The 19,758-nt window shown below is 41.8% G+C and overlaps 1 protein-coding gene across 1 annotated transcript in view; it reads right to left on the bottom strand.

The window, feature by feature from the left end:
- Positions 1–18,579, bottom strand: part of T265_06181 (hypothetical protein) — a gene marked incomplete at both ends in the record, with an annotated part of 89,155 nt that extends 70,576 nt beyond the window's left edge. The window contains one exon of the mRNA XM_009171382.1: positions 18,571–18,579. Within this exon, the coding sequence (XP_009169646.1) occupies positions 18,571–18,579 (9 nt within the window). The remainder of the gene's footprint in view (positions 1–18,570) is intronic.
- Between the last annotated feature and the right edge of the window lie 1,179 nt (positions 18,580–19,758).

Below are 19,758 nucleotides of genomic sequence, written 5' to 3'. Positions count from 1 at the left end.
AGTGTCAAATTTCGTGCAGTTTCGATTCAAGTAGCACATTAAGTTAACTGCGCCTAACGGATGAGTCCACATTCGAAAGTTGACGCTGGTTGTGAGTTTCCCAAGAGCTCCAGCAACCTTGTGAAAAGCTCCTCTCATGACAGTTCTGATCGTTTTATCATTATCCAAGGGTACTGCGCCTCCATCCTCATTACTCAAAACAACCTCAATATTTTTCTACCTACATGATACCACTTGCCGACTCCCGTTATTTGAACAATGTCCAGTGTAAACGATTGACTAGCAATTAAGTGAGCCTGTAGGTACTTTCAAGTGTTGCATTCTCATTTGAAAGGAGGCAAGTCCCGCCCTTATTAAAGTTCATCAGCTTGCACACCGGCCAACCTGCCGGGATTCAAGCCCAGGACAGCCCAGGACATTTCACACAATAGGCGAGTGTGATACCGTTATTCCAGTGGCGTTCAAACGACCGTGGCGTTACTAAGAGGCGGCTCAATCAGTCAACACAGCTTTGATGTCGACATTCTATGTCAAATCAATCGCATCACCACATTTGCATGTTCAAACGTGAAGCTAAATATATGAACTTCTCCATCTCCGAGTAGCGAAATAATCTACGGGTATTTTATTTTAGCTGGCGGATCAATAATAATATGACCGCCAAATGGAAAGATAACACGTTCAAAAGCAAAATGCGATTATCGTTGGATGGCATCAAAATTAGAGTGAAAATGTCTTCTCAGGATCAGAGGTGAACAACTCAACTTGAAGTAACTTTTCTTCCAGAAGACTCAGTTGCTTCTATATATAAGCTTATCGGCAGGGTCGGAACTCCCGAAACTGATTTGAAAATATCCTCATGACAAGGTCTGCCCAATCGTTGGAATAACAGTGAAGATAATCTACCTTTAAATAGAATTCAGCTACTCCAATCAACCGAAATTCTCCGTGTGTTTCGGCTTTCTTTGAAGCGATCAGTAGCACTTATCATACTGAGTTTTCCCCGAGTCGATAAGCTTAGAGACCATCGCCAGCGTTGTGATTTATCGCGCATTCTGAACTTTTCATCCGGTATAACTCTGATTCATATCACGTAAGCCAGGATACGTATGCACTTTATCCGGTTTAACCCCACTTGAAACACCCGGCATCTCAGTAGTTAGTTTGATTACATAAACATTTATCGGATTCTTGGGACCATGGCGGTTAGCTGAGATTGTTAAAATAGAGGTTGTTGGACTAAATATAACCTCAAAAGATGTTATTTGGTAAGTCAATGCAACTTTATTGTAACGCAAGTTGCATGTTCTAAAATTTGGATGATAAGATCCTTCTTAAAAGTTAGCTTACATTTCGACCTTGGGCAAGAATCGAGAAAGAAGAAAAATGTTTCAAAATTGTGCAATTACGCGCGACATTCCGCCTAAGGATTTGCTTAATCCCCCGCTCGTCAAACTGTCTTTGAAAAAATAAAATACGGATTTAGCTGATTCAAATAATTTCAAAATCAGTGGAGCGAATAAAGTTTAATAAAAAGCCTTTGGAAACAAACGACGGTTTTAATGTGATATCCAACTCGCTGTCTAGCTTACTAAAGAATGTAATAGGCGAGATATTCGGCCACGATAGGAATGGATCTCCCTTTAAAGCCCATCTGATCAGCTCTAATTTAGGCGAAAGCGGTTTCGGACTTTCCTCCAAGTAGACTATGGGGTGTGTAATCTGAGAACAGAATCACTCCCGTGATAAGAATATTAAGGAGAATCGTGCATATACTACTTCGTTCTTAACATGATACAGTTTCCTTGTAGAGTAATAGTCAACCCTGAATCAATTGAGCCATTCAACAACCGAGTTAATTTAACCCATGCACTCGTGTCGAGTTTACTCAGCGAGTAACGGAACCATAGAACGTTGAATTATGTCACAGTCTACCGCTAGATAATCATACCAGAATGAGAGAATAGTTCTCTCTGTTAAAGTCACCTTTCTTAATGGAACCGAATTTGTTTACTGATATGTATTATATTTAGCACAACATATTATAATAACATAGTGTGTAACAATGTCATATTCTCATAAGCTGGGATATATTTATAGTCCCAAACATTCAAGCATCACTCTATATCCAAGTAAATAGTTGAGGTTTTTCTTTCTATTTTACACTCAAAGTTTGCTCTATTGTGATATGCTGTAACCCGTCACGATGTAAGGTTGATTCGCGTTTGAAAAGCAACAATCATGTGTATCGTCTTGATAAGCAGTCATTGCATGTGTTGACTGGGATTCTCAAGTTCTCGTTTGGTGTTCATAGAGAAATCTTTCATACTAGGGACCTCAAAACCTTACGTGTGGTCACGAAGTACATGACTTAACTTTATTTGCTTAAACCACCATCACCAGCGCTATATCTTGCCAACTCAGTCGGCTTAGCATCATCTGGTTACCCTTCTGCTCCACCTGGTCTATATCATCCTGACCCTCTGCAAGACAGGGACCATTTCTATTAAGGTTTAGATCTGATTAAATTTTTAAAAAAAAATGAGTTATCCGGCTGCGTACGATATCGAAGTGTCAGGAAGATCAGATTCCTGAAGATGTTCCCACAATGCCTGAAACTCACTGAGACCCTCAAACTCCACCAAATTCCCAGTAGGGGAGACGTCAAGCATGTGGGATAGAAAAGCCAGCTACCGACTGGACAATCAAGCAGTCACTCGGTACAGCAGCGGCCAGCAATAATGGGTGTTCAGCCACGCAAAAGAAACAGCTCATGAAGCTGAGTTTTTACGCATTCCATAAAAGCATGGCTGATGATGATGAGTATTTACCCAAAGCCGACCGCACAACCAGGAACAAGGTCAAAAGTACGATCCAACACCGCGGTACTCCTTGGAATTTTCGCACTCTGTGGGCGTCGTGCAAACCCGTGAGATCGTAACATAGCTGAGGTTGTTTTGTGCAAACACGAAGGAAAGCTTATTACGTCTCAGAACATATGGAAGCTTTCCTATCCATTAGCCAGTAGGATGGATGGTAAGTTGTGAAGACTGTGCCATAAACATTGCTGCACGCAGGCCATGGCAGCGACTTGGGCGAGCATAGGTCAGGCGTTCATACGTTTGGAAACGAAACTAGTGAGCGTGGAAGTAGTCATTTCATCACACATCATGAGAATGAAAACTTTCGGCTCAAGCTACTAAACGATGGAACAGAAAAAAATGAATCTTGCGTTGCAGCCAGTAGGATGGATGGTAAGTTGTGAAGGCTGTGCCATAAACATTGCTGCACGCAGACCATGGCAGCGACTTGGGCGAGCATAGGTTAGGCGTTCATACGTTTGGAAATGAAACTAGTGAGTGTGGAAGTAGTCATTTCATCACTTCATCAGAATGAAAACTTTCGGCTCAAGCTGCTAAACGATGGAACAGAAAAAATGAATCTTGCATTGTAGACTTTTCACGAACTGAGTAAGTTGGGTTCCTCGGCACCGAATTAAAAGTATCTGGATTTAAATGTGGAAAATGGTCTAGTGAATCAAGTAAGTCACGCAAACGACAACACCGATTAGCGTTTGGTTCTAAAATAACCCTAGGTGAATCGTCACGTACGCAGTAAATAGATGATTGTAAAGCAAATATCGGTCTGTTACAAAGGTGATATCTTCTGTCTATTGTGATGCACGCGAAATGCTCTGGTCGATGGATGTACCAGAATGAAATCTGTGTTCACTTTTGTATTTAATTAATATTCAACAGAGGTTTAATCCTGTCCGTGAATCCAATCTATGCCGTTCAGCAGTATGATTAACTTTCACATAGACAGGACATAGCGCTGCTCATTCTTCAATCAAGGAGACCATATCACGTGGTCACGCAGTGGCTGGCTCTTCGAGTGTCGATTTTGTAGCGGGAAACGTCACACATCAAGTATGATCATCCTTCCTTTGAGCTACATATTGGTTCATGGTAATGTGAGAATAATTAACTACTAAGAGAGCACCCTGTGTTGAAAGTGCTACCTCAACTAATCTTCTTTATGCATGCTTAACCAAACGGGTACCATATCGTCTTGGTTTTATGGGTTCCTACTTGAGGTTTCCAAATGGTCTACTTTCTCGTGACTCACAGTGTAACGTCCAGCCAATTTTCTCCTGACGGTGCAAAATGTTTCCGAGTATGTTTATAAAATTTAGGCCGTGATTGTTTACACACCAGGCGGCTACTATTCTGAAGGTTTCTGTAGTAGAAACCATACTCTCTACGGAAGACGCCATCTATTAGGTTATTGAAACTGACCGCAAACATTATCTACTGAGGATAGGAGGACGTTATATCAACAACGATTAGGAAATAAACAAGAAAACATAAAGAGACATATAGGAATTTATAAAGTTTGAATCTAAATAAGTCGGGTTGAAAATACGCTTCCAGTCAACAAAGCGAAGGGCATAAATCGGCACAAAAGGCATCTGGCACACTATCCAAACACTGAGATTTGTCATTATGAAGAAGAAGATAAGAAAGCACATGCCAACGAAATCAAACCACAACGCAGCACAAACTGAGAAATAGCCAATCATAGCACGAGGAAGAGTGCCAAAATAGAATGTATCGGAAAGATCGACAAAATTCTAGAATGATGGACATTTTAGTCAGCTCACCTTGCGAATAGATCTCTCAGAACTGTGATAGAATCTGCTGAAAGGAGGCTATTTAACTAGCCGATCACACCCTATGAACAAAACTAAGGTATCCAGACAAAAAAGAAACAGAAGTCATTAGCAGAGCAATGAGACCACGATAGTGCCGTTCCTAAACCATCCAGTCCAATTGAGAAATATCAACCACTCTTTTGTAAACTATATGAACGCACGCATGTAGTGACGAGGTAGCCACCCGAACCTCGCACTAATGATGTTTTCGCGAATGGTGAAGAATAGTCTATTAAGAGACCACAAGCTACCTGATCTCAAATGCGCCGAATCTGCCAACACTTTGATATCTTGTCTATCTGAACTCTGGTAAGGTTATGTGAAATTCGTCTTTTTACCTCCTTTGCGATGACCCCTTGTCTGCTTTTTCAACATAGTATCTCAATTAACCAAACTAAACAGTTCCGTGTTCGTTTCGCTGGTCATGTACTAGGTGGATATTAAGCACGTGCGGTCTTTTCAAGGCTATTACCTGTTACATCAACGAGACATCCTTTGATGGTGGGGATCTTTTTAACAAGCATGGACCTCCAAACGGTTTTATTTTACAAATTCTTGTCAGTTTAGCCCATCAAAACTTGGAGGAATGAAGAGTTGGTTGCATCCGGAATTTAATGTTTTCAGTTACTGCACTCGGGTGCAATGTGGTACGCGCTCACTGATACTATCGACTTGTGTCTCTTCACAAATCTCTTTGTGTGTCACCTGCTTCGGACCAACTATGAATCCATTTGGTCGCACTTTCCTGATAAATGTTAAGGATATGCCCCTCCCGATCGACGTCACAAGCAATTCCTTTCATCAACAACCTCTGTAAAATGCAATCGCTCCAGCATCACTATCATCGAGGCCCCAGTGTGCCCCCACGTCTTCTTCAAATTTTCATTGCTAGACCACCTTAGAATTGAATTCACCCGAACGGTTTCGCACCTGCTTTGAAGTTTGTGAAAAGGGGAAACAAGCAGCTTTGCAGTAGAGACCCAAGTGTCACTGCAGGTGTGTCGTACCTGAAAAGCGAATGATAGAACTGTGAAACTTTCTGTCATTACGATAGAAGAGGCAGTGGTGCACTGTGAATTTCAAAGATCCAAGTAAATTCCCGGATGTTGTCGCGACTGACACAGAAGCATACGTTGGGTTAAAAGGACACATAGCAAACAGGGCGGCTCGAGGAACGCTGAGAGTTGTTCGGTTGTCGACTTATTTTTAGCCTTTACAGACAGATGAATTTTGAGTCTGCTTTAAATAAAATGCTTTTTTAGTATCTCAAGGCTTGTGTTTATACGATAACAGCATACACGAAACTTTCGTCTGCCAGTTTCGAAATCTTGAATACCTGGAACGGTCCGTCTTCTGTACAATGATTTCAACCAGCCTACATTTCAAACGGTTGAATGGAAAATTTGGTTGCCGTAAGCATCTGCAGTTGTCTGAATATGGGTGTTGGAGTCACCAACACACTGCGCCAGTGAGTCGATTGAGATGCAAGCTAATTATAGTGTGCAAAACGCTAATTAAACCAACATTGTCCCCGTATGTTTTCACTCGAGCCCAGGTTAAATCTAAATTCGTCTTGCAAAACAGTCAGCCACCAAATGTGTTGTCGATTTCTATTTGGTAACCAAAAACATTAACTGATCACCTTGAGAGCCCAGAATATCCTACGGGTTGGTCTAAGTTTCCTATGGAGTTGAGCAATATCCCAGCACACCTATTCAACCAGAAATGTCCCAATATTACGTTTACGTGCTTCAATGAGGTATGCAGTGAAAATGTGCAAATATCTTGGCGAACGAATTTGCCAGATCAAAATCAGGCAAACTTATTCCATTGGCTAAGCACTCCGAACAAAATTCCTGAATTGTTAGGGATTCACTACAAAGTTTGTTGCATAAAACAAGAAAGACGTTGCAGGGGAACACATGTACCCTCGGTCAACCTTGACCTAAATAGTTGCTAAGTGGGGTTTGAGGCGTGGTAAGAAGGAATAATAAACCAGACCGGTGATGGACAGGCGAGATGCCAGGACCAAACGCATCGACACTAGAAAATAATAAGTTGGTTAATGAGTAAGAATGCAACTGATGTAAAAACGACTAAGTGAGCTAGGTTAGTGTTGGATTTTTGGACACGTTAGAAACATGTAACTTAAAGCAGCCCGGAAAGTACTCTAAACATCCCAGGTGGAATGCAGACGATAGTCGCGATTGGAATGCAAGATCTAAACCTCCGCGAAGGTTAACGAAAAGTGTTCCAGGAAGTTTTGCTCTTAAGATCAGTTTAAATAACCGCGTAAACCAAAATCTATTCAATTTACACGCAATTTGGATGGGCCATGATGCATTGCTTGCTTTCCTAAAAGGCGCAGTTATATTTTTGTAGCACTGTCGATCAGGAACCTATCTCCTCCTGAGCACTTCTCAATGAGAAATCTGTACTATTCGGTTTGGTTTTTCATCCCACAAACTATGCATTGAAATGGCCCCAGCTGCTCCAGCTTCGCTTACAGAGGATGAGAAGAATGGGAAACTGAGAGCCACTCGTTAGAAGCAATGACACAACACGTGCACCGACGACAAGCGGAACCATTTGTCTAGCATAGGAGGTAGTGAGGCTAACGCAGAGAAGGAAATAGCTTTGATGCAAGATCGTCGTTGAATACGTGACACACTGACTGTTTTTGCCTCATCCTTCTGTCCTTATCTGGGGAAACGGCGGTTACCAACGCAAATAATTCGACTGGTAAGGGCTAACGACCCCTCGGTTATCCCCATCTGACACAAAGCTGCGCGAATTAGGTTCTATGAGGCATACAGTCCAATGGCATAAGTAGTATATGGCTAAATCAGCCTAACCTTCAGTGTGACCAGTTGATCAATCGAGAAAGGGTGTACTTTCCGGGGAACGGACATATTTCCGTATTACTGATATGATATTTCCATCAACGTCTGCGATGCACGAATGGTCAATCACAGAGAGTATTCGAAGATCTTCCACACGCTTAAGTCACGTCTCCAAACCATAAAGTATGACGGCTTGGACTTCGGCATTGTACACTCTAACCCTGATAGACTGCAACAGAAATGTCGCAGGCTGGCCAAAACCGTCATGGCATTTCCAACTCCGGAAGTGCTTTGGTCTCTTGTCAGACCGCCTCGACCTATGCAGTTGTCTAGGTAAACGAGCCTATCTGTCACATCGATCGTTTCATCTGCAAGCCTGAGGCTTGGGTTCGATTTCACCCAGCCTTACAGCAGCACTGTATGCTATAAGGTTGCGAAATTCATACCTAACAGTGAATAAGAATTATCTAGGTTATTGAAAACGTTTTGCACTTCTAAACAGTCTGATTCAAGGGCCGCAATATCATCGGCGTACTCACTGTCAGAGGGCGATCCACCGGGAGTTAGAGGGAGATAAAGAAGACTGAAACTGTACGAAATTCCTGCATGCTGTAAGTCAATTAAGGGCGACAACATCTGGTAACACTAGTGACCGTAATCCAGTCTTGTCCTCAGTGCAGCCGAACCATGTAAGCCAACAGTTTTGCAGACAGAATCCAGAAAACTTTTAGATTTCCAAAACCAACTCCAATAGTTATCTCAAACTGGAGCCAGTCGCAACTGCTTCAAAGAGATTTTCTATGATAAAAACAAGCCTGACTCGTTTTATTTACAGCGGAGGCCAAGCCAACATATGTTTTTTCCAAAATATTGACTCCCCTGGAATATAAACAACTCTGATCATACCAAATTTTGCTAGTGTAGAAGAAACAGGGATCCAAATTATAAAGAAAATTTCCCAAATGAAGCAGAAGATAAACGATTTTGGAAGGGACTCGATCTTGTGGACTTTTAGTTACTGAAATATTGTTTTACAGCAGACACCTCTCCAATGACCGATGGGTGAAAATCTGATGCCTGTCGACTTTACCAGCGAGCGAAATGTGTGACCTTCACATGGACCTGGCGTAAGTTTACACAAATACTTCAAAAGCACTGGTTTGTTGAGAATCGAACCAGTCGACAGTGGAATTAAATTATAACTTAATACCAGCAGTCCGTCAGCGTTCTGGAAGGCTATAACCACGATCACTCACAAGACCGATATCAAGCAAGGCAAGAGCTGGCGTCTACCCGATCAATGCAGTGTGTAAGTAACCTTGCAGCACACGAGATTTATGTTCATAGCTCAAAAGAGCGGCCAGCTACACATCAATAGTTGCCTCGTAGTGAATAATCAGAAGAGCTCTTTTTGGGCAGTTGAGCGGAAAACAACGATTTAAAACAAGCAACTCAGTCTAGCATATCTGCTGAGGGAAGTCGCGGGAAAACAATTTTTACGCGTGGAAAACAATGGAAATTGTAGCAAATAGTATTAGAGAATAGGTAAAAAGGACTAGAAAATTATGAAAACCACTTGTGGCAAACTAACTAGCAAGGCCTCTTGGTTAGGAGTAACCAGAGGGGAAGCTAGAGGGAAAAGTGACTTCTTGTTAGCCACAACGTTATGCACTTTCTGGCAAAATAAGATCACTTTTAAGACCAAACAAGTGATTCTCATTAGTCATTTTTATTTCCCCTTAGGTTGGAATGAAAAGAAGTTGAAGCCCATCTAGTGAGCCTTAATAAAATTACTCGCAAAGAGCTAAATATAATAACACGGTGACGATAGAATACTACTTATGAGCGTCAGATGATGAAGTTCGCGAGACTTATGGTGAGTGTAATGAACAAGTAGTGGAAGCAGTACTTACTGCAGTATGGTTTTTCAGACTATCTTACATTCTACAATTGAACCCAGTCAGGTGTATATGTGGGATTTACACAATATGCCAGAAAAAAGGATGAGCCTGTGTCCACTAATATCTAACATTGCAGAAAGGGTTGTATGCCTTTGCGTCGAATCACAAAACCCGAACGTGATTACGTCTCAAGAGTCGTATTGACAGTGAGTAGTGTTCAAGAGTAAAGCATGGCGGCGTACCCAAATATGGCTTGTCCTTTTTTCTTACACCAATAAAACAAATTACCATGATTCCTTTCAATAACTCGGTTTACGGTCTGTTCTAACACAAACGGGGAGCAACGGAACAAACCTTCTAATACAACACCCAGATATGTTTCGAACACTAAGCTCTCCCTCTCAACTGACACGGGAGGTAAAACAGTCAGGTCTTAATTATTCAAATTCGCATCACCCATATGAAGTTGTGCCGTTAAAGTCGCCAGTCAACAGTTTAGAAATCCATGCAAACAGTTGTGTGGAAAGTAGGATAAACCATGTCGCCTGTCCAGGAAACTATGCATCCCCAGCAATCAAGATTGATGAACTTCCTTTTCAATCTAGATGACCCTAAAGTATCAGAAAATCGAACCGATTTTCTTCAAAATACCTGAAACGAACAGGATAGACGAGAGTGCTTAGGCTAGTTTGTCTATCGAACTGTTCGAGCATTTAAGCAGCCCAGTCCACTTGGTCTCTGTGGTTTCTCGGTTCTATTCTACTCGGGTAACTGCTGAAAATATTTTTTTACTACGTGACCGTTTGATCGACTGATTGAGGATCTTGGTCTTTTAGAGATAGACTTGAACTTAAACCGCTCCCCTCATGATGTCTCTTCGAAAGTCAAAAAAATATCTGCAAGTCGATTTTCAAGCTCAGCTCAACAATCACGGTCAGTTACTATTGAAGTGATTCGGTTTTGATATATTAGCTTCCGGACCACTGCGTCGTACGCAGTTAAGATTAGCAAGATGGTTGGTGGGTTTATGGTTAGGAGAGTCCTGACAGGTAAGAAGAAAATGTACCAATGTTTTTTTCACGATGCTTTATCAGAAACAGGACAGGATCACACTGAAGTAGGTAAAACGCCCGTGAAATGATGTGTACCGTCCATCAAAATTACAACAAACTCCAATCGATTACACGGGCAAAACAACATGAAGTTCACTTGCAAATGCTACAGGTGTGAATAGTGTAGGATTGATACCATCAAGGAAACCAAGACTGCTGATGGTGATGCAACAGGTATTACATTGCATTACTGGGTGCGTCGCTGCACTAATTCCACGTCTATCAGGAATATTAATACGGCCCCTGAAGACGGGAACTGGATGGTGCCTCCATGCATTACGCTCACAGTTTACCAGATTTAAAGAACGTATCTCTGCTGAGTGTTCGAAGAGACTTACTAGTAGTACCGACTTCTTCCTAATATCCGTAGGTCTCATAGATTTCTTTCCTTGAGATGTATAACGTTGGTCGTGGATTTCATCGCCAAACCATAAAATAACTGCAGGGTCAAAAACTATATCATCACAGTGTGGTCAAAAAAGCACATTTTGACCTTTATTCTGGAGATGGATTCTTATTTAAAAGTGAAGTCGTGGTTAAAAATTTTCTAGATATCTCGTTATGTGTTATACATCACTCGGTATCTACAACCAGCTTCTTTTAGCCACAAAGATTGTGCTTTTCTGTCACATTATGTCATGAAGTGAAAGGACAGATTAGCCTCGAACTTCGAGTCTTTTTGATTGTTTTGATGCTACGTCTCAGGACTTTTAAAATGAATGAATGCATGTCTTGATTGCGATTGATTAGGTTGAGTGCAACGTAGGTCTACCATGAATGGGAATTGCAAACGAGCGTGCATAAAATCCACCAACCGACAGTCGAAGTGTTTCTTAGGATGGATGACTTTGCTCCCGAAATTTCAGAGTATACTTGGTTTTTGTTTTTAAACACAAATTTACTACACCCTACCATACTGCAGTATACAATAATGTGCCATACTACACTTTACTATGCTATACTGCATTATCTTAGTATACTGTACTAAATTCGTAAATAGGTCATTGTTAGTGTTCTTCTTTCTTGAATTCATCAGACAAGTGAATTTCCTGGAAACTGTAGTAATTTATCTACACTGTGGACAATAAACTGGTCATTTGACTCCATCGAGTCTCCATTGGCGCAACCATACGCACGTACGTAGCTTGAAAGTCTGCTGGCGATAAATTTTCTGTTCAAGTTAGGGAGTGAATTTTATATTTTCAGTGTGGTGCGCCACACAAGAGGTTGCGTATGATCTATTTCCATGGTGTTTATACACGCGAATGGCAGTTAACTGCTTGTCGTGTCGTCATTAGTGAAGCTGCATGTAGCGGTTTATTTCGTTACAGGTCGACTAAAAAGTAACGTAAAATATATTTATGAAGATCTTTGTTTTTGCAGAGGCACTAAAGTTGGATCGGACGCTAGAGGGGTTCGAAATGGCCACTGTTAGCTCCGTAGCTTAAATATTGTAACAGGTTACGCTTGATAGTCCATTCTAGTTAGCCGTTGGTGAGCGTTACCCCTCGATTCCTCGTATCGCGAACTGTTGAACGGACATTACACGGAGTGCAAATTTACATGCATCAGGTGTGAGCTAATCAGCACGTGTCTGAAGTTAGTGGTCTTGTGTGGAATCAAGTATAACCAAATGTGTGATCACACCGTTTCCAGTTTTAATCATCATCGATCTGTGCAGTCGAAAAGCAACGTGAACCATTTACCTGTCAGTTAAACCTTTAGCAAACGCTGCCTGAAGGAAAAGGCACTCAGACGAGCATATCCATGAGACCGATGGGGCGTTTGCCGGTAGAACACTGAGCAAATCCGAAAGAAGTAATACAGTTTGCGCAAAGAAAATCAATGATCCCCACACATGCCCACACACATACGAAAGTTGCCAGTAATTCTGCACGATATTCGAGTTTATTTTAGTTGTCATGATTGATCTCTTCAGAGCGCATACTTTGATCGCTTTACACCTCCAATGGTAGACAGAGAACGATGGTCGGAAGAGATCATGGTTAATATGCACCTATGTTATCCCCTTATCTGACAACGCGGTAGCAACAACTGTTTCTGCAGGATGTTTGCCTTGAAATTTTCAACTGATTATTCACTTGCCCAGGCAGTATGGGATTTTCGGCACATTACCGCCGAAGAATGTGTAACTTTTTATGGAGGAAACTGTTCGCAAGTTTTTTAAAATCTCTACGATTCCCCCGACCGGTTTCATCTCCTCGGATTATGGAGGAAACTGTTCGCAAGTTTTTTAAAATCCCTACGATTCCCCCGACCGGTTTCACTCTCCTCGGAGCTTAGCAAGTAGATGCATTCCCCGAGATTCCATCAATCTTAAGTTTTTTTCTGAATGTTAGTTGTATGAAATTTGACAAGTATACTCATTTGCACAGTCTGGTTTCAACGGGAGACTTGTTTAAATCCAAGGTGAGTCTCGCGTCTTAAATGAGAAATTCGGGTTTCATTTAGATGAGTCTCAAGTGGTAACCAGATTTATGTTTAAATGAGAGTATCTGGCACATTTTGCTCAAGTTGAGTTCAACTAGAACATAATGTTGACGGGAACTTGCAACCTGCACCTATCTGATAAACCCTAAGAAGGGAAAAACTGGTATTGGGCCGTCGAAGTAATTTCAGCAACTTGTGAGTAGTTTCCTCCATAAAAATCTACTGCAATATCTCGAATATCTTGCCGACTGAAACGTAGAGCGGTTTTTATACAGCTCACTCATGCTGGGAATATCACAAAGAGACCATGTGTAGTTTTACAACTCAGGACCACGTGACTAACATTGGGCGCATCCACCTGACACTGACTCACATTGCAGTAATGCGCAGTCGAACTCTATTCATCATAACTTTCTTTGAAAAAAAACAGGTATGGTCTGGTCGTCGAAAGAAAGTTGACATAACAAATCCACAATAATCATTCTAAGAGGGTTTTGTGGATTCAAACGGTGACTAGATGACTACACAGCTTATAGTTGGACGACAATCGACATTCAAATGGAAAGTCCTGAAAGTAAAAGGAGAAAGACCAGAGGAATACTAATCAAAGCCCATCAACTTGGTTAAGAAATGAAGCTAGCTAGAAAACAATGATCAAACATCCATCGCTTTCACGATTAGCAGTCAACTAGTTGCTAAAGTGGACTGCGGTCTATAGCATTTAATTGTGCTATTTCGCTCGATTGCCCAATGGACCCAGAAAATATATCCTCCTTGTCTACTGTCAACAAGATGCAACGGATCCGGTAAAGCTGACCTTCAGCAGCTTGTCATCAAATTCCTTCACGTCAAATTTACAAGAGTATAATTACGTTACTAGCGCAAAATGCCTTATTCAGGTTACAAAAACAGTCCAGACCAAACTCACTTATTGGAGAGAAGACACAGTGAATTCAGGATTCTATATCCATAAGTTGGTTGAAAATTCAGCTCGGATGACAATGCATACGTTCTTCGTTTTGTTTCGTATGACGACCTACCTCATGTCCGATACATGTGGACATAGTTGTAGCGCATTCGACGATTCATGGGAAAATCTCGCATGCTGATTGGTTATTTTGGCTGCTACAACAGTAAGTTACGCCAGCTAATTCGTTCTCATCCCCCATCACCAGCAAAATTGAAGGAAGTGCTTGGCCAACTCTGGCTTTGTTGTGGTTGTGACGTTCTGTCGGAAAACGACACTCGTCCAGAGTTCGGGTGGTCCTCATATCACGTGCCAGATTGTCGCAGTCAATGAGTAGTACAGAAATCAATGATCAGCTGAATTGTACTAGCGAATCAACCAACACGAACGCACACACATACGATCCAGTGACAGGTTACCTTCATTCCTTTTCATTCACGTCTGTGCTATCCACCAGAACAAAACAGCCGTAAATGGACATTTTCTTGGCGTAAGTCCGCTATTCTACTCAGCCTATGCGTAGTCGGTAATACTCTGTTGAATGCCTTCTATCGTTTTACCATTGACAGACCTTTAGTCAGGCCGACCGAGTGGTCCTGAGCGTGGTGGATTTTACGATTTGTGTGACAGTGGATATTCATTGATGTGCATGTTCAGACACAGATGAGGGAATCCGGTTTGCCTTGAGGCAACAGACGGTTTTACGTTGAAGTAAGCTAAAATGGGCTTGGTCGACACACGGAAGAGTGTTTCTGCAAAATGTCGCCCGGAAGGAGAATGTGGCGAAAGAAATGTTCCTGATACATAACTATGCGGCTTTCTGCCTATTTAAATGACCGCCTTCCATGGTACGTTTTCTGATCAGACTTGGTTTTTTCCTTTCAGGATAACTAATTTCTACCATCAGAATTACGTCTGATGAGTGACCACTCTCCGGTGAGGAACCCACTATTCGGACTCAACCAAATGTCCTCTCAAGAGACTTAGCGATCGATCGAAATCCACGACAAAGGTGATCGCATCAGCACGGAAGAAGATAAAGTTAAGAAGGTTAGCATATATAATAAGGTGATGATATTTTAAAGGCAGCGCACAACAGTCCATGGCACCGTGCACTGTCTTGACAGTGTATTCCGAGAGGAATCGAATTTTAAAAAAAGCAATATTTTGTATGTAAACGAGGTAATCACAGATGAGGGTCAAGTATGAGTTGATCTGTTCTTCACGGGCTGGTGGTGTGCCACCGACTGTGTCATATTTCAGATAAATAAAACTCAGGTTAGTAGTTCACCTCCGTTTCAACTATGGTAGTGCACATCAAACAGCTACCAATTCAGTAAAACCGGCAACCACAGCTCGTCAACATTGCTGTGGTTGCTGCGGTTGAAAATTTCAACAGAGACTAAAGTTGCAGTGGCAGATACGAATGAGCCCCAGCTTTTTCAGAAACGAAGCTGAGAATCTGTTACATCAAAACGGTTGACCCAAGCCAAGCTCAGTTGGCCAGGACAGTACACACAGTTCAGACGACCCATATCTATACAGAATATCGGGTAGAAACATGGAGGCAGACTTGCTTCGGTGAACCAGGCTCACAACCCTGCATAATATGACCATCACAATCAACCCACGAATTCTGAATGTCAAAGAGCTAGCCGCTGAAAAATTGGACTGTCTGATAGAAAATTCAATTTGATGTGGACCATAATTGAAAGGTTTTCCCCTTGGTCTGTATGTTTATAAGAAGATTTCCCACCACAGTCCAAGGACACCGCAATCAAAGAAACAGCTAATAAAATAATAGACAACCGTTAAGCAAGTATCCTTCATTGCACTGTTGACAAGATTCTGAAAAGCAGCATGCCCAACTGTTTGCGTATTGAAGTTCTGAAAAAATAACCCTGGGAACATGATGAATTTTGAGGTGGAAGCAATACGACTGAGTCCACTTCCGCACCTGTGAAGAATGTGAATGAAATAAAGTAGGTGTTATACATCATGCATGTGAAATACACATTCAGTGTGAAGGAAAGGCCTTAGATCGTCTTCCAAGAGTAGAGCAGTATTAGAATCTCTCGACAATGTTAGGTTATTCAGTAACAACTTGACTTGTAGAAACGCATCTCAATACAGTTGCAAAGAGGTGAGTAATGCTGCTCTCTGCCTCCTTATTTGTTACATCACTTTCAGACTTCTATTTGCGTGACCACTGGCCTTTTCTTTATCCTTCACACAACCCAGACGATCATCTGTTTGATTCGAAAAGAACAAAACGACGTTTCACAACCCAAAGATTTGCACCACATTTTGTGCAAAAGACTCTACTTTATATACACATCTGGAGACGGGTTTCTAACAAATAATCACGGAATCTCACAATGATTCGAATACAAGTAATTCATGAACAGTTTTCTTGTCCACCTGCCAGGCTGCTCAAGACTAGACAAGAGCAGTCAAGATTCAGAGGTCGGCTTCGAACCACAAACCTTCCAGTATATTAAGTTGGCTCCTTAGCCTCTAAGCCACCTAGACCTTTCAACCCGTCTGCAGATAAACCCTAACAGTAAACTACATGCTTGGATCGCTTCGACCTCCTATAGGAAATCGACCCGAGCAAACCAGCTGAGCGTAATATCTCCAGTCATGGAAATCGACCCGAGCAAACCAGCTGAGCGTTTGCCACATAGCCGTATTATCTCCACTCATTTATGATAGTGAAACAAATTGTTGTTTGTTTTTGTGCTTGTTCACCTTGTTGTGACAGCATGCATAGGTCGGCTGGCGACTTTCAACGGGCCTCGAAAGTAGTGGTAGCTAGGGGGCGTTAGCCGGTTGTAGATCATTTGGCTGTTGATCGGTTCGCCGGGCTTGAAAATTTGCTAGCAAACGTTCGGTTGCATTTCGTAGAAACACTAGGAGTGGGCGCAGGCGATGGCGAAATTTGGATATTGAAATCGAAGACCGGCATTAATTGTGCGTACCCTTTAAAACCTCCGACAACGAAGCCGACATCCTGCACCACTCTCGTTACGAATTGTCAGTTGTATGCGACAGGAAGTACAGAACATCTCATCCTCACAAAACCGATATTCGCCGTCAGACAATGAGGTAACATAACTCATTGTCCAGTAATGTTTATTCCTTTTCCCCTATTCTCATTCTGTACAACGCAATACCCTTTCTGTTGTTTCTGTTCTGCACGAACAAATTCTATTGTTTTGACTTGAAAGCAAACCACTATTTGGTCTTGTCATCGCACGTCTTGTTTAAGTGAACCATGTTTGAGTAGCTGTCTTGTGGCCACCTTACCTTGATTTGATGTGAACTTTGAGATCCCCCTTGGAATTAGCAGTTTTCAAACTCGTATATGAAAGACGGCATAATTCCATGATTTGAGTATCGCATTTGTTGATAAAACTCCTTTTGAAAGATTCAGTTATGGGAGTTTTGCGCGTGACTCAGCGTAGCTCAGCTGATAGCTGGAAACAGTCAATAAGGGATCAATTTAAGTCAGATCTTTACTGCCTCTTGATGTGGTTTCTAATGCTGATGACAAGCAAATCGACACTTTGGTAGACCATGAAGATTTTGGTCTTTTCATCGGGTGGTTTGGTTTTCTCAGCGGGAAAGTGTTCTGTAGACAATTTCTCTGTCTTCAAAAGTATCTCGTTGAAGGCAGGTTCCTTCGGCGATAAAAGGTTTTAAGTCATCAAAATGAAGGACACAAATAGTTGTCGTAGTCCACTATTATGAAAAGTGTTGCAAGGCCTAAAATTCTAAGAAGCACACTTTTCAATACAGCATGAAAAAATTTGCAGCTTACAAGTATTCAATGAAAATCGATGTAAACAGCCCTCATATCCTGATTACCTAGTTCATACTATAATGGTAGTGTAAGGGAATTCAGGAATTTCAGACGTGATTTCTTTCTTGAAATACACCTAGTCTATTCTGAAAACCACACACTCTGTCTGTTTACTCCTTTTTTGAGATCATGGGTAGTGCGCACCTAACAAAATTTCAGGCCGTTCCGAGTCCGCGACCCTCAGGCTAGTAGTTTGAACACTTAACCGTTCGGCCATTAGCGGCTAATCAGCAGCTTGATAAACTTATATTTACACAGGCTATAGCCCGGGTTATCAAACACGGGATTCACAGCACCTGGTCAAATGTGTTGACTAGCTCCTTTATTGACGACTTCTCACCAAATTCGTCGCTATTGCAGCCGTTTTTGTTGGCAGATAGTAGATAATTTTCCGTAGCTCCACCATGCTCCGGAATCGGGTCAATTAGTGACCCTTAACATTCATGGTGACTGACTTAGTAAACAGATCCATGCGAATTTTTCATGGTTATGTTAATTTTCGCAACCGCTTTATGTCATAGAAAAGTCTCCCATATGCTTAAGATAACTATCGGAAGCGGTCAAATGTGGGATAGCAAATGTAAACCTGCGTCTGCCTGAAACCTTTATCTAATTTATTAAGATGTTGAGAAACCAAGAACTCCAACGGGTAAGTTGCCGGTTGATCGTGGTCACCATTCGAGAAGACTTCATTAGCGTGACCGTTTACAGATTCACCTCACCCATTGTTTGACTAGTCCGCCTGCGAGTTGTGTTGAGTTGTGGTCTGAATTCCTACTGACCAGTTAGTAATATTGATCATCGTATCATTTTGCCTGATTTTCTGTCCTTGCATTACGTTGGCTGGCTTGCGCACATTTATTCATCGTTCTAATTTATTTGGCCTGTACGGTCTTCGGAATTTTCAACTTGCTTTCTGGAAGCCGTGTGCTTCTCCCTATTGATGTTTTCTACGAATTTTGACACTTTTCAGTCTCACTGATTCTTTCTTTACTTCTCGAATTTTGTCTTCAAACGATTGTTGAAAGGATCGATCCCACCTCGTTTGTTCGCTGCTTAAGGACTGATATACTGGGCCTCCTTAAATTTGCGTTTCTTAATGCGACTGCATGGTTTGGTCTATTAGCAATGTTCACTTTGAATTCGAGTACTTCCTGGTCTGTATCGTATCATCCTGAAGCTGATTAATGTACAGTGTTTCTGATCGTTAGGTATTTCTTTGTTTGTCCAACGCTGCTGGCCTTGCACTGGGTTTCGTTCCCTTTGCTGTTTGCTGCTCCTGCACACTGCTATTTGCAGTATGCTTGAAGGTCTGCAGTTTGTTCGCCCATCACCTCAAAAATGTTCATCATATATGACAGTGTGATTTCCGTCCCGTGATTTTGTCTGTGTGGCTAGGTTTGACTTTTCGAAGGCCCTTAGATGAAGGTAGCGGCTAATCAGCAGCTTGATAAACTTATATTTACACAGGCTATAGCCCGGGTTATCAAACACGGTACTCACAGCACCTGGTCAAATGTGTTGACTGGCTCCTTTATTGACGAATTCTCACCAAATTCTTCGCTATTGCAGCCGTTTTTGTTGGCAGATAGTAGATAGTTTTCCGTAGCTCCACCATGCTCCGGAATCGGGTCAATTAGTGACCCTTAACATTCATGGTGACTGACTTAGTAAACAGATCCATGCGAATTTTTCATGGTTATGTTAATTTTCGCAACCGCTTTATGTCATAGAAAAGTCTCCCATATGCTTAAGATAACTATCGGAAGCGGTCAAATGTGGGATAGCAAATGTAAACCTGCGTCTGCCTGAAACCTTTATCTAATTTATTAAGATGTTGAGAAACCAAGAACTCCAACGGGTAAGTTGCCGGTTGATTGTGGTCACCATTCGAGAAGACTTCAT

This window comes from Opisthorchis viverrini (genome assembly GCF_000715545.1).
Source record: "Opisthorchis viverrini unplaced genomic scaffold opera_v5_124, whole genome shotgun sequence".
NCBI classification, from domain to species: domain Eukaryota; kingdom Metazoa; phylum Platyhelminthes; class Trematoda; order Opisthorchiida; family Opisthorchiidae; genus Opisthorchis; species Opisthorchis viverrini.
The sequence above is the reverse complement of the archived record's forward strand: the minus strand, read 5'-3'. Positions and strand labels throughout refer to the sequence as shown.